This window comes from Siphateles boraxobius, unplaced genomic scaffold, assembly GCF_051911475.1.
Source record: "Siphateles boraxobius isolate OS27281-9 unplaced genomic scaffold, OSU_SipBor_1 160, whole genome shotgun sequence".
NCBI lineage: Eukaryota > Metazoa > Chordata > Actinopteri > Cypriniformes > Leuciscidae > Siphateles > Siphateles boraxobius.
The window spans coordinates 282,501-305,390 of NW_027508767.1; the positions used below are offsets into that span (position 1 = coordinate 282,501).

A 22,890-nucleotide genomic window follows, 5' to 3' on the forward strand; every position below is an offset into this window, starting at 1 on the left:
GAGTGTGAGTTTGTGAGTGTGTGCGTCTGTGAGTGTGAGAGTTTGTGAGTGTGTGCATCTATGAGTGTGAGAGGCTGTGAGTGTGAGAGTTTGAGTGTGTGCGTCTGTGAGTGTGAGTTTGTGAGTGTGTGCGTCTGTGAGTGTTAAGAGTTTGTGAGTGTGTGTGTCTGTGAGTGTGTGCGTCTGTGAGTGTGAGAGTTTGTGAATGTGTGCGTCTTTGAGTGTGAGAGTTTGTGATTGTGTGCGTCTGTGAGTGTGTGCGTCTGTGAGTGTGAGAGTTTGTGAATGTGTGCGTCTTTGAGTGTGAGAGTTTGTGATTGTGTGCGTCTGTGAGTGTGAGACTTTGTGAGTGTGTGCGTCTGTGAGTGTAGTGTAGAGAGCAAGTTCTGACGTTCAAACAAATCATTTTAAAATCAAATTATTTATTGTTCTAACAGCTCAGGTCCCTTTTTACAAAAATATACATCTTTTTGTTCACTATTTTAAAAAAGCCTATATATTTGGCAGATGTAAAGCTTACATGTGTATGTTTTTTGTGTTAGTCCATTTTTTATTATTATTATTACTTTAACAGCTCAGGGATGTTCAAGGAGTGACCTGTTTGTGCACTTTCGCACTGTGAATTTGTACTGTCAGTTCTGTTTTTGAATAAAGGGTTAGAAATTAATGCTTTTTTTCCTTCTGTTTTTTTAATCCGATTAATCGATTAATCGAAAAAATAATCAACAGATTAATCGATTATTAAAATAATCGTTAGTTGCAGCCCTAGGTACAACACACACACACACACAAACACACACACACACTCTCCAGAGCAAACTAGAGGAGGTACAACACACACACACACTCCAGAGCAAATAAGCGGAGGTACAGAACACACACACACACACTTCAGAGCAAACAAGCGGAGGTACAGAACACACACACACACACACCCCAGAGCAAACAAAAGGAGGTACAGCACACACACACACACACACACACACCCCAGAGCAAACAAAAGGAGGTACAACAGACACACACACTCTCCAGAGCAAACAAGAGGAGGTACAGCACACACACACACACACACACACCCCAGAGCAAACAAAAGGAGGTACAACACACACACACACTCTCCAGAGCAAACAAGAGGAGGTACAGCACACACACACACACACACTCTCCAGAGCAAACAAGAGGAGGTACAACACACACACACACTCTCCAGAGCAAACAAGAGGAGGTACAGCACACACACACACACACACACACTCTCCAGAGAAAACAAGAGGAGGTACAGCACACACACACACACACACACACACTCCAGAGCAACCGAGAGGAGGTACAGCACACACAGACACACACACACACACTCAAGAGCAAACAAGAGGAGGTACAGCACACACACACACACACACACTCCAGAGCAAACGAGAGGAGGTACAGCACACACACACACTCAAGAGCAAACAAGAGGAGGTACAGCACACACACACACACACACACTCACACTCTATACAGCATGATCAGTCTGATTGGGATCTGTCAGCATCATGCTCGTGTGTGTGTGTGTGTGTGTGTGTGTGTGTGTGTGTGTGTGTGTGTGCGTGTGCTGATGATGCTTGTGTGCTGGTGTGTGTGTGTGTGTGCTGATGATGCGTGTGTGTGTGTGTGTGTGTGCGCTGATGATGCTTGTGAGCTGGTGTGATGCTTGTGTGTGTGTGCTGATGGTGTGTGTGCGTGCTGCGGGTGTGTGTGTGTGCTAATGGTGTGTGTGTGCTGATGATGATGATGATGCTGCTGGTGTGTGTGTGTGCTGATGATGCTTGTGTGTGTGTGTGTGTGCAGGTGTGTGACGAGCCGGAGAGTCTGCAGAGGAAGGTGCAGCAGCTGGCGGAGGCGCTCCAGCAGGCTCAGCATGTGGTGGTGTACACCGGCGCCGGCATCAGCACTGTACGCCTGATTAGCTTTACACTCGAGCATTAGCACATTAGCCAGTTAGCATGAGGACAGTGTTCAGCGTGTCTCACGTTATTAATTACTAGCTGTGTAAATAATGCCATATTTGAACTCTATATCTAGAGGAAAACTGTTCTATACATCATCATACATCAGTGTGTTGTGTTGTGTCGTGGTGTGTTCCTCAGGCCGCCTCCATCCCAGACTACCGCGGGCCCAACGGGGTGTGGACGCAGCTGCAGAAGGGCCGCTCCGTCAGGTGCACACACACTCTCACTGGCTGTCAGGGCTAGCTCTGGTCTAGCTCACATGTTAACATCTGTGTGTGTGTGTGTGTGTCCGCAGCACATCAGATCTGAGTCGAGCGGAGCCCACCCTCACACACATGTGCATCTGGCGGCTGCACAAAGAGAAGATGGTGCGTGACGACACGTTTCTGTGAAGTATCAGAATACCCTGACACACTCATGTTGAGCAGGATAATAGCAAAGCGTGGCTTATCGTCGATAATCATCCAGCATCATATTAAAAATCAGATTTGATTTACTTGACCTGCATGCACTCACGGACACACACAATGAAAACTGTATTATTGCACAGATCTGTACAGAAGGTTTGGTGTATACGAATGCCGACTGCAGTGTCCTCATGTTCACTATATAGCAAATCTCAACTACTTAAAAGCCCGCAAATATAAACCATATTATTGCTCAGCTCTAAATGCGACATGAAGATATTATAAACATTAGAATCATGATTTTGTTTTGAAGCTGCTTGGAAACTGTGTATTATGAAAAGTGCTTTGCAAACGCATTTGTCTTGAGTGAGAGTGTGTGTTTTTGCAGGTTCAGCACGTGGTCTCGCAGAACTGTGACGGGCTTCACCTGCGCAGTGGGTTACCCAGGCACGCTCTCTCTGAGCTCCATGGGAACATGTTCATCGAGGTCAGTGACTCCTCCAACAGTTCAAATGCTGGATCGCAGAACCAGTCACATGTCACACGGGTATATTTGTGGCGATAGCCAACAATATGCGTCAAAATTATCGTTAGGATATTAAGTAAATATTATGTTCCATTTAGATATTTTGTAAGTTTCCTACTGCAAATATATATAAAAAAATATATATTTTTGTGAGTGGATGCCACAAAATCGTGAACATAAATGGACAACTTTAAAGGCGATTTTCTCAATGTTTTGATTTTTTTTTTGCACCCTCAGATTCCAGATTTTCAAATATTTGTATCTCGGCCAAATATTCTATCCGAACAAACCATACATCAATGGAAAGCTTATTTATTCAGCTTTCAGATTAAGTGCTCTAAGCGATGTGGCGTGTTTTTTAGGCCAAAACATTTTTGTCACATACAGCAAACATCTCCTCACTATCCGCTAGCTGCCGGTCCCCTGAACACTGTAATAAACGGGGTCTCTGCACACACCCCAGGCTACACACACGGCACCACAAACACACTAACCCGCACCACGACACATAACAAACTGTTCCAGCCAATAACCGACAAGAAGGGGGTGGGGTTTGGGGGGTTCGCGCGCGGATGAGGAGGAGCTAGCCTAGCCTCCGTTTTGTTTGACAATACTTTAAACGTCAACAAGAAGTGACATCACCCAACATCGCTTGGAGCACCTTTAAGTACAAAATAATCTCAATTTAAAAAAATTGACCCCTGTGGTTTTGTGGTCCAGGGTCACATTTGTCTGGAATCACTCGATTTAAAGGGAAGTTTTCCTTCCTTTTTTAGAGTTTAGAAAAATGTAATTTACAATCCGTTCCTGTAATATCAGACTTGCTCGTTCTGAGCCTCTGCTCCTTCACGTGTCCCCAGGTGTGCTGCTCCTGCTCTCCAGCGCGCGAGCTGATCCGTGTGTTCGACGTGACGGAGCGCACGGCTCTGCACCGGCACAGCACGGGCCGCCACTGTCCTCACTGCGGGGGGGAGCTGCGGGACACCATCGTGCACTTCGGGGAGCGCGGGACCCTGGAGCAGCCGCTGAACTGGAGCGGGGCGGCGCAGGCGGCGCAGCGGGCCGACCTCATCCTCTGCCTCGGCTCCAGCCTCAAGGTTAGCGGGTTAGCGGAGGCAGCTAGCGCCTGTCGAGTCTCATACCGAGCGCTAACCAGACGCCAAGCGACTCTGGGACGCGATAAAACACAGCCAATCAGAAGAGCGAGAGTGGGCGAGCTCTCTCGGCAAGCTCCCGGCACTCGCAACTAAATAATCAAATTCATGAATAACATTATTAAAAATACATACTGAGCTACTGAAACAATCTTGTCATAGAATACACTTGTCTGTTAACAATGAGTTGACAGTTGGAACATTCTCGTTTACTTGAAGATATGAGGTATTGTCCATTGTTGTATACGGCTATAAAAGACACACAAAATGATATTAAAAGCCACACAAACGCTTTTAGCTTTAAATAAAGCTGATACCTGAGATTAACATACTCCCTGTTGTTCCAGCGTTTAACTCTGTTGAACATGGAAAAGACCTTTTATCGCGTGTCGCGGCGCGTCTGGTTAGCACACGGTGTTAGGCTGCTGGATAAAACATGACATTGTTCGGAGGCATTGCTGGATATTTTTTCCGCGTGTTATTTTAGCCTACACTGGATATAAAACATCTGTTAAAACAGCTTATTTTTGGGATGTAAAAAATGACAAAAAGATAACTCATTTGTTAATGTTCATAATGCGACATTAAAAAGCAATCTTTGTGGGCAAACGTGTCGCCCTCGCCTTGTGGTGGCTTGGAGTTTCAAGAGGAATCGGATATACGCGTTTAGTCATTGGTCCAGATATCGAATCTAGATCTGATTTTAACCCACATTTGGAAGTTTAACATCCATTCCTCAGAATGGATGGGAAATAATTGGATCTTGCGCAGGTTTTTGTGTTTACACCACAGGGGCGTGTCTAGGGGGAGGCTGGGGGAGGCAGTGCCTCCCCTAGGATAAGCCCTGCCTCCCCTGAGAAATTATCTGTCCATCTGATGATAAATTAAGATAAAAGTGGATTGTTTTGTGCATATTTTCCCATCGCTAGCGGAAGGGTCTGACCCAACAAAAATCCAGTTGGGCGCTGTTTGACAGTGTGCGCATGCTTCGGACGTATACGCACTCAGAAAAAAGTGCATAATAATGTGAGAACAGAACGCCAATGAAATGTTTACCTGTCAAAGCTTTAAAGCACGAGCAAATAATGAACTTTTGTGATTGCGAATAAGGGCAGGATCCTGTGAGTTTAACTCTACCGCTGCATTAACATGTGATGTGAATGTACGTCGAGTATTGGGACTGCAGCTGATAGAATGTGCGCTGTAGCACGATACTATCATATTATACTATATCATATTTTAGTTTCCATGCGCTTAATGTGTTTCCACAACAATGTTAGTGAGTAAATCTACTGAAATGGCCAAATGATGAATGAGAGAAAGCCGTGTGCAGTGCGTATGCTATATGTAGAATATATTTAGTTGCTCAAGCAAGTGGTAAAATATTTAACCATGTATTTATATTAAAATCTGATTCGCAAACATTTTAAATTAAAACTTAAAATTGACAAAAACAGCAGACTCATACCTTTTGCATTTAAATTTTAATACAATAAATGCTGCATTTCACAAAGAACTTGTTTTTCCACCTCCACGAATGAGACTAGTATCGTTCATTATGTCGCCTTGTTGAGGTAAATTGTAGTCTTCCTTGCTTTACCCCGGTCTTAAAGTAAAAAGATGACTGTGAAAAATATAAGTATGCAATTAAATACATCCATCTAAGTCTATTTTGACTATAGATCTCAAAACTCCTCCAGTAGCCCCTTAAATAAAAAACGAACAGTCCTAACCAGAACGTTCATTACATTTTTTTTTAACCTTTTGCTTTTCTATTGGCCGTTATTGGGGGTGTGTCAGTCTGCTGCCGGATCACTTTAACAACCAGAGAGCGCAGCAGTCACAGTCACTCTGCACACAGACCATATAGATTTTGAATCTGTTGGCAGCTCGTGTTAAAAGACTCACTGATCACAACTTTGTTCTTTTCTCATTTAATGCTAGTGTGTACTTATAAGCTTTTCCTGAAATTCTTGTGGTTGAACAGTTAAGTTTTGTGTGCACTTTTTTTGTCATTTTAGCAGGCTATTAATTTGTTGGGTAGCTCAGGCTGCTTAGCTAGCTGCTAGTCACTCACTTAAGTTGCTAGTCTCTAGTCACTGAAGTTGGCACTGACTGACTGAAGTCAATGAAGTAGGCTTTTGGATTTAATAATTAGACCAGTTTTTATTAAACATAAAAAATGCATAAGTGGCTCATTAAAAAACAGGCACCTTGTCCTTCGCCCTCCATACAAGCTGTCTCTGTTGAGCTCAGCTCACCTGCTAGCAACAGTGAACATGCTGCCTCTGACAAGCCCAGTACCTCTGCTTCCGACACCGAGCAGAGCCTTGTTGCATCCACAACGGTAAATCCTCCAAACGCATGTCCTCCACAAAATCCACATGCACCATCCTCCAGCTCTGCATCTGTGTCGGAGCCAGCAACATTCTGCCCTCCCTAAAACAGACAATCCACCTCCAGCTCTAGCGTGTCTGTTCCCCCTGACTTAGATTTCTATAGCCCATCCCAGCCCAAGCTAAGTAGCTATCCTAAGCGCCCATTTGGACAGGCTCTCAGGTGTTTCAATGCGGGCTGGTATCAGTCTCGACCATGGCTCGAATATTCTCTCTTACGTGATGCCAGCTTTTGCTTTCCCTGCCGTAAATTTAGTGTCTCCAATTCAGAAAGAGATGACGCATTCACAAAAGTAGGCTACACCAATTGGAAAAAAGCGCTGATAAAAAACAGTGGTTTTCAGAAACATGCCTCCGGCACTGCGCATGTCAGAGCCATGTCTGCGTGGCAGGAATACCAGTGCCGGACAGAGACCGATAATACCATTGTTCACCAGCTTGGTCAAACTCACATAGAAAAAAACAGATATTATGTAAAAAGTATTGGGGAAGTTATTCAGTTTCTGGCGGTTAATGAACTTGCTCTACGTGGGCACCATCACGGGGTGGGGATGAGGAAGGTCTTTTAATTCGGCTATTTGATTACACCCTCCAAAAAGACCCTAAACTCGCAGAGATTGCAAAAAGCATTCCCGAAAACGCGAAATACACGTCCAATTTGATTCAGAACGAGATAATTCAAACTCTTGCCAAAATGGTACTAAAAGACATCCAGACCAAATATGAGGAGGCCGACTCTCCTGGCCTTTGTATTAAAAGTGATGGTACCAGGGATCGGTGTAACATTGAGAATTTGTCTGTCATCATTAGATTTGTCCGCAACTCAATCCCAGAGGAACACCTAATCGGCCTCATTGAATTGAATCAGCTTGATGCTGAGTATGTGTGTGACCAAATTCTGTCTAATCTGTCTGACCTGGGTTACAATGGTGACAATTTAGTGTCTCAGTGTTATGATGGTGCTTCTGTCATGTCAGGAGTGAGGGCCGGTGTGCAGGCTTTACTGCAAAACAAAGTGGGTAAAGATATCCCATATGTGCACTGCTACAACCACCAACTCCATTTGGCAGTGGTACATGCAATGCATGCAGAACCTGTGGCAAAGAAATTCTTTGACTGGTCCAGTTCACTAAACACATTTTGTCACAGACATTATGTTGCAAATAGATACAGTACACCCACACTGAAAAGACTATTAGAAATTCGCTGGACCAGTCATTATGATGTCACCAAGTCTATTGTTCACAATGAGGATGTCATCAGGAGGCTTCTGTCTGAGATGGCAGAGGATGACAGTGCTCCATTTGACATTAACACAGAGGCATGTGGTCTTTTGACTCAGCTTAACAGACAGAACTTCTTTGACACTGGCAAATTTCTTCTGCATGTGCTTGGTGCGCTGAAGCCAGCCAATTCAATTCTGCAGTCCCAAACAGTGGATTTGCTCACTGCAGGGGAAGTGGTGACAGCTTCCCTGGGCACACTGAAGGAGATGCGATGCGACTCATTCTGGGAGGAGCATTTCTCTCAGTGTGGAAGTAGGCCTACCAACCCACCTAAAAGAAGACAGATAGTTAATTCACAACTTGTCAGTAGTGTTATCTTGTCTACAATAGGGCATGGTGGTGACTCTGATGACCAAACTGCTCCTAATCAGACTTTTAAAAGGGCTATGTTCAACATCCTTGATAGGACTATTGTGGAGATGGAGACGAGATTCTCTCAAAGAAATGTTGATTTAATGAGGGCAACATCATTTCTCCTACCAAAATCAGCGTCTTGCCTTGACCCTTCTCTCCTGAAGCCACTTCAAGTGCTTGCAGGCACAGAGCAAAATAGGATGACCTTGCAAAATGAAATTGCTGTGGCAAAAGCAATGTTGCTCAATAAACTGTCCACTGATGCTAACCTCTCTGAAGTATGCAAGTGCATTCAGCAGTACAAAGAGGCCTTCCCCATTTTGCATAAGCTGTATGTCACAGCACTCATCATAGGTGTGTCCTCAGCTGCATGTGAAAGTTATTTTTCTACCTTGAGCCGCATTCGCATTCTCACCCCTCTCCGAAGATCAATGCTGCATTCAAGGAAGAGAGATTTGGTCATTTTGGCACACGAAAAGAAAATCACAAAAGGTCTGGACATGAATCGATTTGTTTCTGAATTTGCCAAGACTAGCCGCAGACTGGTCCTGTAGATAGGATACAGACCTGTTTTGAGACTAGAGACTGCACTCTGGCTGGGGAGTAACTGGACAAACATGAAACATCCAGGAAAAGACTGACTGGCTGATTTTCTAAAATCTGAATCCCAGGCAAGGTGCAGCTCTCCTGGGCATAAAAGCTCAAACGCCCATGGAGTAATTTTACAAAACCAAAGTCCTAAGCGTTCTGGTACCCGGGGGTCTCCATGCACTCGGGGCTCCTCGTACCAGCCCCGGGGAGAGTGGCCCATCCTGGGTCAAAGGCAGATTTAACCGCCACCTCTGGGGATCCACCTGGAGCTAAGATGGTCCTAAAACAGACCTGGTTTGATTAACTTTTATGTGATAGCCCTGTAGTCTAATAGGGGCCCTGTGCCTATCTCTGGGTTCCTGGCTTAGAAAAAGATCTGCACTAAAACAGATTGTGCGTAGTATAGCTTAATTTTGCGCTGATTTTTTCAATTGTTTATGTTGCCCCCCCAAACAAGCCAAATGCCCCCCCAAACATGACATCCTGGTACCCCCTCTGTTACACCATAGAGACGGTATACCATTTTTGAAGCCCAAAGTGGGCGGAGCCGGCCGTCGCTATCTTGGCAGCGTCACTCCCTGATAAACGAAAGTGGGCAGCGAGGCGGATTAGCTGAGGTGACGTGACGCTAACAGATAGCAGACAAACGCCTAGTAGTGACAGCAGTGCCAATCAACCTCAATTATGTAGAACTTTAAGACTTAATATAATTTAAACGGATGAGTTATAAAATAATTCACCCTCCTCACAGTCGTCATGAAGAGCAAAATTAGCTATATAGACCAAAAACACTTTTAGCACCAGGCTGTAAACATATTTTTTTCTGCTGTAAAATTTGGCATTTTAACATGCGGGTCTATGGGATTGACTCTCTTCTGCAGCCGGTCTCTAGTGGCCAGTCGATGAACTGCAGTTTCAGTCACTTCTGTGTTGGTTTTAAGAGAGACGAGAAGGTTACCGCTTGGTTTACGCATGTGCAACAAATTCCGATCAGTGTCAGATGTGAGTCAGATGTGACTTTTTGTGCCAGTGTAAATGCAACCAAAAAGTTATCTCACTGCTTCACAAGCAACATGTTTGGCTGGTTGCTTCATACAGGCCGAATATCTCCCGTATTCTCCTTCTGTCTGGGCTATGGGGCCGTGTGCAGACGCAAACCTTTTCTGGGTTAAAACCTGGGTAAACTTAGGAAAAACGTATATCCAGTTTTCAAAACCATGTGAAAAAATGTGATGCGGTCTGATGAGATATTTTGTCCAGAATGGTAAAGGTGTGTTTGGCACACCAGCTGAAGAACAGCATAACCGTGGAGGAGTATCAGCACTTTCGGCTGCTTTTCTTCAGCTGGACTTCAGTGAAGGAAGGAATCGGCTTCACAACGATCCAGAACATCGCAATCAAATAGAAGAACGGCTCCAGCTAAAAGATGAATGTTGAACCGCTCAGCCTGAGCCAGAACTGAGTCCTGCAGAGATGATGCTCTCGCTATTATACAGATCTGGAGGCTTTGAGCAAAGAAGAGTCAAACTAACACACACTCTCCAAACACACAGAGTGCTGTGATCAAATCTAATTATCTTTGTTTCAGTTTTTACATCATAGCCAAATGTTTTAACAGTATATATGTTGTAAATCCACTGTAAGCTTCAGCAGTAAAATGTGTTAACGCAACATCTATCATGTAGTCGCAACATTTGTCCAAATGCGTTTGTGTTATACCAAATGCTGCTTGATTTGCTCTGCTGTGTGGTGTGTGTCCATCAGGTGTTGAAGAAATACTCCTGCTTGTGGTGCATGAACAGACCAGCCAACAAAAGACCGAAGCTGTACATTGTGAATCTTCAGGTATATCTCCCTCATAATCTCTCGATTCTCTCGGTTGACGTGGTTTAATGGCTCGGTGTGTTTTCCTTGTTTATGTTAGTGGACACCGAAGGATAACCTGGCCACTCTGAAAATCCATGGGAAGTGTGATGCAGTGATGGGTCTCCTCATGCAGGAGCTGGGTTTGGAAGTTCCCGTTTACAACAGGTAAGACCCACTGACTGTTAAAACACTGTTCAGAAGCGGACGATGATCACATGGTCTGTTGTAGTCGTGCAGAGAAATCTCACCGACCGAATCTGTGGCTGAAGCTGTTTTGGAGGCCGAACCCATTGACCGACGCGATGACATTTCATTAGCGCTTTAAACTGTGTCTTATTTGTTCATCACCGATGTCAGCTGTGTGGAGGCTAGAGTGGGCGGACCATATAGATTTTTCCATTAGTTCTGATGAGATCTTTTAGTCTACGTTGCTTTCAGTTGATGACCTACAATCCAGTAGTATTTTTTGTTTTGTTACATCTGACAGGATACAATGTCTGTGCTTTCAAATTCTGTAAATTTTAAATGAAATTGAAAGAATGAATGTGGTTGTGATGCTGTTTAATGTCGAGATCAGTCACTGTAGCGCCTCAGTTCAGCATCTGCACGCAAACCCATTAAAAAATCAATAGTGTAGCAATGTCACTCTCAAAACCAGCAGCTTTCTGTTGGTGAACGTGTCACGTCCAGATCTGTGTGTGGAAATCATTCAGCCATTCCTGATTGTGTGGATTCCCATTGAAATCACCAATCTGACCGCACATTTAGTTAAGAGAAGCCATGCTATATTGTGAATATCATTAATATCTGCTTTCTTGTTTTTTAGTCCTTTATTATGAGAACTTCAGAAAATCTACAGTTATTACTGATTTAACTGATTAACCCTCTGCTGTGGCAGTCAAAAATTACAGATTTTTTTTATTTATTATATATATATTTCAATTAAATACATGTAGTTTAGTTTTATGTTTTTTAAGATTTTATTAATGCCATTTAACATTTAGTATTGTTTGATTTTATGTAGTAAATTATATTTGTGCAGTGGTTATAATCCATTTATGCACCTTTTGAGCATAAAGCTGAAAATGAAATTTCCAACTGGAACTGGTATAAATCTTGAATGCCCAAAAATACCATTATGTTATATTAAATATTTATTTTCCAAAACATGTTTTACTCTAAAGCTGCAGGAAAATCAAAGCCATAAATCTAAAGCTATCTATCTCCATAAATGAGCGTTCAGTGAGATTGATTTGGCGCAGTACCAAACGCTTCCACTAGAGGAAATTCATCTCCCGTTTGTTTCCAATTTCCAAAATTCTAAGAAATCAAAATGCAAAATTTTTCAGTCAAATGTGAGCGAACAGGACCAGAGGGTTAAAGGCAATTATATTCATAATATAACATGGCCTCAAGCCTGATTGCTTTTAATACTGCACGTGTACATTTCTGCATTTGGCAGACACTTTAATCCAGAGCGGTATAAAATGAATCCCCTGCGAATCGATCACATGACCTTGGCAATGCTAGTGCCATGCTTTGTTAAAGTTACAGGAAAGCTTTTTATTAATGATTACTAATGAACAATCTATTACAGACGTATTTGTTCATCTAAAGCTACTGTTTTTTGTTAATAATGTTGTTATTTTGATAACAGATCACAAGACCCCATCTTCAGCTTGGCTAAAGCACTGGGTCCACAGGAGCAGGAGAGTCACTCTCGTGAGGAGATAGCGCCCCCTGCTGCGCTGGAGGACTCGCGTGCGGCGCAGGCTCCAGGCCAAGCGCTTCAGGGGGGGTGGTTCGGGAGAGGCTACTCCAAAGCCAGGAGGAGGAAGAAGACCTTATAGTTCCTGAAGCATCACACACACACACACACACACACACACAGCTGCTCTGACGCCGGACACACACTCGCTGCTTGAAGAAATGTTTCTGATGATTGTGTGAGGTTATTGAGAACTGCTTTTCTGAAAACATGTAGCTGTAAGTCTCTGAATATAACAAGGGGAAGGTTTATTTGTGAGCAGTTTGGCTGGTTTACATGACGGTTTGGTTTTGATAAATGCACTTTACTTCCAATCTCAGGTTTATAGAAAAATCAATATATGATTCTCATGACAGCAGTTTTATGAGAGATACCTCTTTTTGTTGCTGGGTTTTGTTTTTGTTTTTTTGTTGCCGGGTTTTCTTTTTCTTTTTCTTATTTACTCACCCATGTTGTTTCAAACCCTGTGGAACACACACATAGAGTTTTGCATTTTGAGCTAAAAAAAAAAAAGTTCCATTAAAGTCCATACAAAGTCTTCTGAAGCCGTACAGTTGCTTTGCATGACAGGAAGAATATAATTGCTGTTATAAAGAACAGTCTGAACTACTTTATGTTCCCAGCAGAAGAACATATGGATGAGTAAAATTATTTTTATTTTGGGTGAACTTTAAAGAATATAGTTTACAAGAAGGCAATGTTACTGGATTGAGTGAAAAGTAATGCTTTATTTCAGTCAACTATTAAAATAAGACATGCCAGTCTTCAACAATATAAGAGGTGTGTATTTAAATCAAATTAAATATTTATTTTGACTTTCAACAAATGGTGCTATAACTGATTAGAACCAGAACTGTAATCTTTTCTGTCCAAATATAGGACTTTATCTGTACAAAACTGAATAAAACTTCATGTGTTAGTATAGTTGTAATAACCAGAACGGAGATAAGTCTTTGTACAGTATTAAACTGAGTTGGATGATGTTTGAGTTTGAAAACAACTGCTATAAGTGCCATTACTTTTTTGATTACTATGTTGTGTCCTAGTTTACATGGATGTTTATTTCAGATGTTTGGATTTCTACATTCTTCTGTAAAGAAAACTTGATTTACATCATGTACTGAAAATCAAAATGGCCTGTTCCCAATTCAGCCACAATAAATTATCTTCACTTCTGGTAAAGTACAAATTTTTGGCCCCTGAGAAATAAAGTGATGACTTAGTATATTTGAAATACACACAGGATGAAGGGAAATTTATTGAGTGTGTTTAGCTGTTGGCTTTGAGCTTTCTTATTGCGTCGATGAGCTCTGGGAAGGCTGTGTTCATGAAGTGTCCCTGATCTGTATACTTGAATAAATCTGTCTTCAGTCCATCAGCCACTTCTCGTTGCTCTTCCCAGGGCAGAAACGGGTCGTCTGTAGATCCAAACTGAAGTATGTACTTCACGTTTGTTCTTATCTTTTCCCATTCCCATGGCCGGCTGAAATATCCTGAGCGTAATAAGAGAAGGCATATCATCACACACACTCACACTGACGACCAATGACGCCATGATGACGGATTCCTATTCAAACTCACCGCTCTCACGTTCATTCTCAACGCCCAGATCCGATGTGTACGCGCCTACCAGAATAATGGCAAACACTCGGTGTGTTTCTGCATACCTGTTGAAGCACACCGAAAACAAGCAATCGTGTAGTTTATAGAGTGATGGGATTGATCATTCAGGTTAAACGATGAATCCCTCATGTAGGGCTGCAGCTATTGATTCTTTTTGTAATCGATTAATCTAGCACTTAATCGATCGATTAATCAGATATTTTTTTTTGTGTTTTATTAACAGAATAGTTATATTAAACTTGTGTCTATTTCAGTTAAAGCTGTTATAAGTTATATACTATAAGTTATATAGTATGCAAGTTATAAAGCTGTCTCATATGTGAATTTTCCTTTAAGATGTTATAATATAACCACTCTAAGCAACTAAGCATAATTGTGTATTCTGGTAGTTTAACGCTGAAGAAGAGCTGTAACGTGACGTTGTTGAACACGCAGTAAAAGCTGACGCACTTTTTTTCCCGTGCGTTTTAACTGAAAAATGAGTACTCCGAATCTTTATTAAAAACCAACAGGTTGGGGACTTTAATTTTTTGTTGTCTTTAATTTATTTGGCAGACCTGAAATACAAACAAGGTCTCGCAAAGACTGCAATACAATATTTGTTCCTCCATCACGTCCTGGTGTGTACAGTACATGCTGAAAATTTGTTGCGTGGCTACATAAAAGTTTAAGCATATGTGATTCATTGCTGCAATTGGTCTGACTGGCGTGTGTGTGTGTGTGTGTGTGTGTGTGTGTGTGTGTGTGTGTGTGTGTGTGTGTGTGTGTGTGTGTGTGTGTGTGTGTGTGTGTGTGTGTGTGTGTGTGTGTGTGTGTGTGTAGGGGTTCTTTTTTTAGGCTATACTCTTGCAATTGAACGTGATAGTTACGTTAACTACTTAAAAATGTCATCAAAGCTAAAAATCATATCTAGTCAACCCGCATCACGACATCGCTACAAATACAGTATGGTTTTAAAATCAGCGAACATCAATAGGTTTAGACTACGTTACCTCGTTTCAGTGAGTTAAGTGAATTAAGTGTGTAATGATCCCACACTTTAGAGAATTTCTGCCGTTTATTTACATATTTATACTCCGCCATCGCGCCAACTAAATTCAAAATTTATGCTTCCTGAACAGGTCCGTGTGAATAAACGGTGCGTGTGAAACAATCACATCCCTGCGCCGCGCGTAGGCCTATAGTGCGCGTCATATGAATTTAACGAGGCTTCGAGGCAGAGTTTTTGCCTCGAGGATTTTTTGTAATCGAGTAACTCGAGGAATCGTTTCAGCCCTACACTCATGATCCATTCGATTTGACTTGAATCATTAGGTGAGGAAACAAAGAAGTGTAACTAAATACATTGATAGATTCATTAAATAAGTAAGCACAGAGCTAATTTGCTGGTACACATTGTGCTCATAGATGAATTAGTCCTGATGAGTCGGAGATGAGTCGTTGAGTCGCTGAGATGAATCATCGAGTCGAGTACCTCATGGCTGCTGCAGCTCCTGAACTGTGTCCGATGATGAGTGTTTCTTCATCACATCTCAGATCCGTCTCCATGAACGGCAGCCAGATGCTCTCTTTCGCAGTCACTGTCAGGTTACAGATCACATCTTATTATAACACCAGAAACATGTCCCATGAAATGTAATGTAACGTTAGTCATGTGATGTGAATTTGAACTACCAGGATCCGGCATGTTTCTCAGCTCGCAGGACACATCTGGAATCTGTAACAATGGTGCACCATTTAATATCCGGGCTGAAATGAAGCCTGTCTGTCATTTAACACCTGAGCGTATTTCAATCTCTTGTTGAAGTCACCATACCTCGTTTATTCGTTTGTTTGCCCATCCATACCAGTTGTAGTCCTCGACATTCCCTCCTCCGTTTCCCGGCACGATCACAATTCTCTTCAGAGGCATTTATCACAGCAAAGTTCAGCTCCTCACGGAAATAATCACGACTGATGAGTGTGTGTTAGTTGTGTTACGTATGACACTGAAGCTTCGATGTGCGTTTAGCGAAAGCGAAGCAATTTCTGTTGAAGCCCCGTGTCGGGGTGTGTGTTGGTTTCCCAGAGGTCACGTGATCGATGACAAACGAAGCCTCACTTTCTGTCCAATCACGTGCGCGTTTCGCTTTGGGTGTCAGAAAGCTCGAAGGTCCTTGTTGGCTCAGTCTGGTTGGTGGGTTTCTGAGGAGACTAGAGTGCTGTACTTTGAAAGTTTATCAATACATTATATTTAAATAACCAAAACTACTTATTATTTTTTTGTTATTGTTGTGTAATTTTGTTTTTGGAAGATCGTTGCACTTTTGGTGTTTTTTTTAGGTAATTTGGTGTTGGTATTTGGGTGTTTGGTGAAGGGTTTGCATTTACCGCAATGGCAACAGCCAAAAAAAGGAAGACTTCCCCTAACTGGGAATGTTTTGAGCTTATAGCTTCCAATGAATGCATTTCTAAAAAATAAATATATTTTTTTTTTTTATTTTTTTTTTTTTTTTATCATTGTATTGTATAATTGTTGTCTTATATTCAGTCAATGTACATGTAGTCACTCCCAACAAAAAACATGTATCCTCACACTTCTGAGGTGGAAACCTTTGTCTTCTGTTGGACAGTGCAGTAGACCAGCGCAAACCAGCTCACATACACTTCTGATGCCATCCTAGAAGTGGATACATACCTTACAGAGACAAACATACAAAGAGCTGAAGATCCACTTGAATACTGGAGAATGCAGAAACATGTCTACCCCCATCTATATACATTGGCATTACAGAATAATTAATTTTTATCACCTTTCTGTCATTCCTATAGTTACATAATCACTATCACTGCCAAGTGTCAGATGAACAGATGATCCTATCACACAATTCCTTATTCACTATATGTGTGTGTGTGTGTGTTTGTGTGTGTGTGTGTGTGTGTGTGTGTGTGTGTGTGTGTGTGTGTGTGTGTGTGTGTGTGTGTGTGTGTGTGTGTGTGTGTGTGTGTGTGTGTGTGTGTGTGTGTGTGTGTGTGTGTGTGTGTGTGTGTGTGTGTGTGTGTGTGCGCGTGCGCGTAGAGAGAGAGAGTAGGCCTACATTAGATCTTAATAAATAACATGCTCATTTTATATTTTATTGTCACAATTTAATGGGTAAAATAATTTATTTAATAATGAACAAATCAAACACAAACGTGTAAGGCTTTTTATTTGTACACATAACATTGAAACTATGGAGTGTGTTGTGGTTGCTTCATCTGACAGAGAAAGGCTTCTGGCTGCTTTATTTTAAATAAGCACTAGATGGCGCTGTTCTCGACACTCTCGAAGCTTTGAAGCTTTTCCCGGAACAGTTAGGGGAAAGCAGAGCCATATAGAGTGGCTCTGAGGGAAAGGCTCATTTTTTTATTTTATTGCAAATTAAAACAAAACATACAATAACAGAGAGCAGAAGAGAGAAAGCAAAATAATGGGAAAGGCTCATTGCTTCACGAGGCTTCATTTCCCCATCCCTAGTGTGTGTGTGTGTGTGTGTGTGTGTGTGTGTTTTCTACTTCAGACATTGAGCTGTGATAGCGCCACCTGCAGGCCAGTCCGCCAGTTCTCCACAGGACAGACCCACACACTCTTTCTGTCAGCGGATCGACTCGAAAAGTCAGAATTGTAAGATAAAAAGTCACAATTACCCAATGATCTATAATAGATTATATGGATCAGTGCAATGATCTGTTCTTACGGGCTATGCAGGTAAATAAAGTAGTTCACATTTTTAGGAAGTGTTTTATTATACTTTTCTTTTTAGTTATAATTCATTTTTACACTCCCTAGTGAAAAATAAATATACTATGTATTTGAAATACATTTATTTTATGCTAAGTATACTACAAATACATTTACGTATTTATTTACTTAATATAAATACCCTGCAATTGTACTGTTGGTATCATATGACGATGAAGTCTGCTAAATTGGAACAACTAATGTTGTACTTAATATACTTTAGGTTTACAAAAATAGTGTTGAGGTCCAACTAAAGATATACTTAATTGTGCTAAAGTGCAAATGCAAGTATACTCTAGGCACACTTTAAATATCATGCATTTTAAGACTGACATTATACCGTGATCATACTATCCTTAATAATAGGGATATTAAAACACATTTTAAGCTTAATATTAAATATTCATAAATGTGCATTGTGCAATAAAGTAGCCTACTCCACATAAAGTTTAATTATAATATCAATATCAGTAAGACTCAAGTGATATGTCAGTAAATATATTAATGGATTTGAAGTATAAAAAATAAATGTATTTTAAATACATTTTGGTATAGGTTTTCTGTCTTTATGATAGAGGCAGCAAGGGAGTAATTGAGTTTAGAATAGCTAAGCAAATAAGACTTATTTACCTCTTTAAAAAATAATTCTTAAAACAATAATGTTTGTAAACACATTCTCTCTCTTTTTTAATTTGGTGATTGGTAAAAGTAGCGCGGTTCCTGAAGTGTCGCAAGAGGGCGTACTAATACCGCTACTACGACTCTAAACCTATGCTCTGACACATTTCTATCTTTCATGGATGCAGTAAAACTTTAAAGGAGAGCATAATAATGATCCATGTCGCTCCGGGCTGGGTTTAGTGGGACACATCCGCGTGACCTGTCATCGGTAAACCAAACCTCTCCCATCCGACTGAACTGTAGAGAGGAGTGTGTGTGTGTGTGTGTGTGTGTGTGTGTGTGTGTGTGTGTGTGTGTGTGTGTGTGTGTGTGTGTGTGTGTGTGTGTGTGTGCGCGCGCGCTCGCTCCTGGCGTGTCACAACAGTACAAACGAGGAATAGGAGTCCGCTAACATTCTCCCTCAAATCAAAGTCTGATGCGAAGCGGTTTAATTTGATACTTTTACATGTTTGTTGTTAAGCTATGCGAAACACGCGTGTATGTGAGCACGCATGAGTGTGTAAGTGAGTGTTATTAGTCAGTCAGCTGTATAGATCTGATGATTGACTGATGGTGTGAAGTTCTGCTCTGACTGGATATATCTACAGATTCAATGCAAAGTGTCGGAGCAGAGGAAACATCAGGGTGAGTACTAATACATCATCAAATAAAGACAATAAATTACTGGCCGATATCTAGATGATCAAAATGGATAAATATTTAGGCTATTTATTAATTAGAAGGCTTTACTGATAACAAAAATGTGTTCTAAGAATGTTTCGCTAACGTTCTCTCAACGTTGTGAAGAAAAACGCTCTATGAACGTTTTTGAACGCAGTTTTAAAGTCCAGATAACTTTGAACACCGTTCTCTGTTCACGCGGTAAATCTGTCACTAACCTCCGAACCAAAATACTTGGCTTTTAGGATGATCAAAGAAAAAGTTTGTCTTTAATTATCTTTTATGCATGTTAATTAAATCATGTATAACTTAACTCAAGAAAACGTATCTTATAGCGCATAAACTGCATTGAAAAATTAACATTTAAAAGATAATTTAAATGTAAAAAAGATACAGATTAAATCCTGTCATGTGTGTCTCTCTGTGAACACATTCCGCACTGCATGTCTCAGCTGAACCTGTTCTGTAGTTCTGTAGTGTCTGCAAACACACATGATGGAATGCTGTTTTTCTGCAGTTTTTTCATTGCTGGTCTTGCAAGGCTTTGCTTGTTGAGGGATAGTTCCTGGACTTGATTTCAGACTCATGCCGTAGCTGGTTTTCAGTTCTGTATGATTCGACATGTGAGAGTGTGTCATGACAGCTGTGGCCGCGGATAGGACTATGCTTTTATTCCCTGTATATTTAGATACCGCAACAGATGCCTCAGTGACCTGGTGGGGTTCAAAAGTCACTCTGTCTATTAAGATATGATCTTGTAAGCCAGAGGACAGATGAACACTCGTCACGAGACCGCAGATCGCTCACCTGTCGAGTGTGTAGGTGTTTCCTCAGACCCCATGAGGCCGGATAACAGTTAGTCTGTGAATATCCACGACAAGCCGGTTTTCCGACTCCCCTGGCCAGCCAGAGATGAGACCCTGACGGGCGAGGAGTGCAGCGAAGCGTGCCGACTCATAATCCCCATGCTAATGCTGGATGAATGTGTGCAGAATAACCTTCTGACCAGCCCTGATCCTCACGGCCCTCTTCCTTGCAGGGATTAGGGAAGTTTTCTTTGGTCTTTTCATGGCAAATTCATGGCAACCCCAGGCCGGGTTCTACATGTGTGTGATTCCCATCGCACTCTTTCTCTCCCACCGTGTACATATATATCTCATAGAGCTCACGATTATGTGTATTATTTGAATGATGAGCTCTGTTATGTGTATTAACAGCACTGTAGGTTGTGTTTTAGGTGACAGGTGCCATCATATATCACATGGTCTTAGTGATCTTAGGTATCTCCAGTAAGGAATAACTGAGGAAAAGTGTGTCATTATTTACTCTTTACCCAACATGTCATCATTGCATCATCCGACGCCCTGATTTTGCGGAGTTAAACGTGTTCCTGGGTCAGCATATTTTGTTGATCCTGGAGCAACATTCTGGTCTGGAAGCCCTAACCCTATCCCGACCCATAAACCTAACCCTACCCATAAGTTATCCTTAAAATCAGAGGGAAATGATTGGTGAATAATACTGATGTTGTAGCACCTAACCCCGGTTGTAAGCCTGAACTTGACATAAACTTTAAACTTGTCCCTCAAATCTGATTGGTTGATAGGAATGTTGCTCCAGGAACATGTTACTCTTGGTGAAGTCACTGCATCACTTCATCTCTCAGAGAGTCTGAAAACAGTTCCATAGTCTCTTTAAACCCCTCCTTTCCGTGATGACCCAGTCTGCTCTGATTGGTCATATGACCCAGTCTACTGTGATTGGTCTACTCTGCTCTGATTGGTCAGATGACCCAGTCTGTTGTGATTGGTCTACTCTGCTCTGATTGGTCATATGACCCAGTCTACTGTGATTGGTCTACTCTGCTCTGATTGGTCAGATGACCCAGTCTGCTGTGATTGGTCTACTCTGCTCTGATTGGTCATATGACCCAGTCTGCTGTGATTGGTCTACTCTGCTCTGATTGGTCATATGACCCAGTCTACTGTGATTGGTCTACTCTGCTCTGATTGGTCAGATGACCCAGTCTGTTGTGATTGGTCTACTCTGCTCTGATTGGTCATATGACCCAGTCTACTGTGATTGGTCTACTCTGCTCTGATTGGTCAGATGACCCAGTCTGTTGTGATTGGTCTACTCTGCTCTGATTGGTCAGATGACCAAGTCTGCTGTGATTGGTCTACTCTGCTCTGATTGGTCAGATGACCCAGTCTGCTGTGATTGGTCTACTCTGCTCTGATTGGTCATATGACCCAGTCTGCTGTGATTGGTCTACTCTGCTCTGATTGGTCAGATGGCCCAGTCTGTTGTGATTGGTCTACTTTGCTCTGATTGGTCAGATGGCCCAGTCTGTTGTGATTGGTCTACTCTGCTCTGATTGGTCAGATGACCCAGTCTGTTGTGATTGGTCTACTCTGCTCTGATTGGTCAGATGACCCAGTCTGCTGTGATTGGTCTACTCTGCTCTGATTGGTCATATGACCCAGTCTGCTGTGATTGGTCTACTCTGCTCTGATTGGTCAGATGGCCCAGTCTGTTGTGATTGGTCTACTCTGCTCTGATTGGTCAGATGACCCAGTCTGTTGTGATTGGTCTACTCTGCTCTGATTGGTCGATCACTTACAGCGGTGTAAGTAACGAAACAATGATATTTTTTATATTCACTATTTTTGTTCATCCATTCAAATTCATTCAAATTCAAAAGTACATAAAGACATTGTAACATCCATATGAACCAAGTGGTTTAATTCAAGTCTTCTAAACAGACAGAATCACTTTATATGATGAACAAATTTAATTAATGCTTTTATTCACATATAAATTATTTATTCACATATATATGGTAAACATGTTCGATTAAACATGTTCAAACATGTCGATTAAGCAGGAACCAATGAGCTTTGTTCTCACCTCAAGCATTCTGTTCCACTGTTTACTTCTCTGTATGAAAATGAACAAAAGTCAGATGTTAGGGTTAGGGTTTGAAATTACACAAGGGTGTCTAAACAATGACAACATTTTCATTTTGGGGTGAGCAAGGTGAACTTTCCTGATATGAAAAATGAAATGTAAAAGTGAAATTTCCCACACGGAGGTTTGTGAATTCCAGGGTTTTCTCAGTTTGAGAAAATACATACTTCTATTACATTCAGGGAGGAAGTAAGAGTTTGCACAGAAAAAAACTCCCTTTTTTCCCACACAGGTCAGGCTTACTCAAAGCTCAGTTTATGAGTCTCTACAGAAACAGTGTAGCACACAACAGACATGGCCTTCGTCACTAAGCCTGAAGTGATATCAGAATGTTCCTTTCCTCACTTTATAAGCAAGGAGATACAGTGAAGGTTCACACACACAGACACAAACAACCCTGAACAATACGGGCCTGACTGTTCTAAAACTCAGTAACACACATAAAACTCTCAAACTACTGTGACCAAAACTACTGTCGCATTCTTCACCTTTGCCGCCATTGGCTTTCGGCTTGCTTAGTTGGGGACATTTAATTTTATATTTAACAAAATTATTACAACATTATTTTCCTGTTATTCCTGTAAAACTGCTTTGAAACAATCTGTATTGTAAAAAGCGCTATATAAACAACGGTGAACTGACCAAAATCGATGTTAAGTTTTATAATTAATAATAGTTTGAAATATCAATGTAATTAATGGCAAGTTGCATCAGATTGAAACACTTGACCATTAGATGTCCAGAAACATCTGGAGGACCTTCAGGCCATGGTCTCATTGACACATACACCGTTTCATATGCAACAGCATTTCCACATACAGCCTTTTGTCTTTTCTGTCGGAGTTTCTTTTGAA

The 22,890-nt window shown here is 41.6% G+C and overlaps 3 protein-coding genes across 4 annotated transcripts in view; 2 read left to right on the forward strand and 1 right to left on the reverse strand.

Moving 5' to 3' along the window:
• Window positions 1-13,531, forward strand: part of sirt7 (sirtuin 7) — a 24,826-nt gene extending 11,295 nt beyond the window's left edge. Inside the window, exons 3-10 of the mRNA XM_077231953.1 lie at window positions 1,834-1,938; window positions 2,133-2,203; window positions 2,290-2,362; window positions 2,790-2,888; window positions 3,788-4,024; window positions 10,473-10,553; window positions 10,633-10,739; window positions 12,232-13,531. Of these exons, the coding sequence (XP_077088068.1) occupies window positions 1,834-1,938; window positions 2,133-2,203; window positions 2,290-2,362; window positions 2,790-2,888; window positions 3,788-4,024; window positions 10,473-10,553; window positions 10,633-10,739; window positions 12,232-12,424 (966 nt within the window). The 3' untranslated portion in view covers window positions 12,425-13,531. The remainder of the gene's footprint in view (window positions 1-1,833; window positions 1,939-2,132; window positions 2,204-2,289; window positions 2,363-2,789; window positions 2,889-3,787; window positions 4,025-10,472; window positions 10,554-10,632; window positions 10,740-12,231) is intronic.
• On the reverse strand, window positions 13,051-16,052 carry rbbp9 (retinoblastoma binding protein 9). Its single transcript, XM_077231954.1, has 5 exons — window positions 15,782-16,052; window positions 15,640-15,682; window positions 15,440-15,545; window positions 13,924-14,009; window positions 13,051-13,835 (listed from the first exon to the last, which is right to left on the reverse strand). Exons 1-5 carry the CDS (start codon window positions 15,875-15,877, stop codon window positions 13,612-13,614), a joined length of 555 nt encoding a protein of 184 aa, XP_077088069.1. The 5' UTR covers window positions 15,878-16,052; the 3' UTR covers window positions 13,051-13,611.
• Window positions 16,053-18,647: 2,595 nt separating this feature from the next.
• The window catches only part of arhgef3 (Rho guanine nucleotide exchange factor (GEF) 3), an 80,859-nt gene continuing 76,616 nt past the window's right edge, over window positions 18,648-22,890 (forward strand). The window contains exon 1 of one of the 2 annotated variants that reach the window (XM_077231955.1): window positions 18,648-19,030. In XM_077231955.1, coding sequence (XP_077088070.1) covers window positions 18,999-19,030 — 32 coding nt within the window. In that variant the 5' untranslated portion in view covers window positions 18,648-18,998. The remainder of the gene's footprint in view (window positions 19,031-22,890) is intronic. The other variant, XM_077231956.1, reaches the window with a different exon arrangement.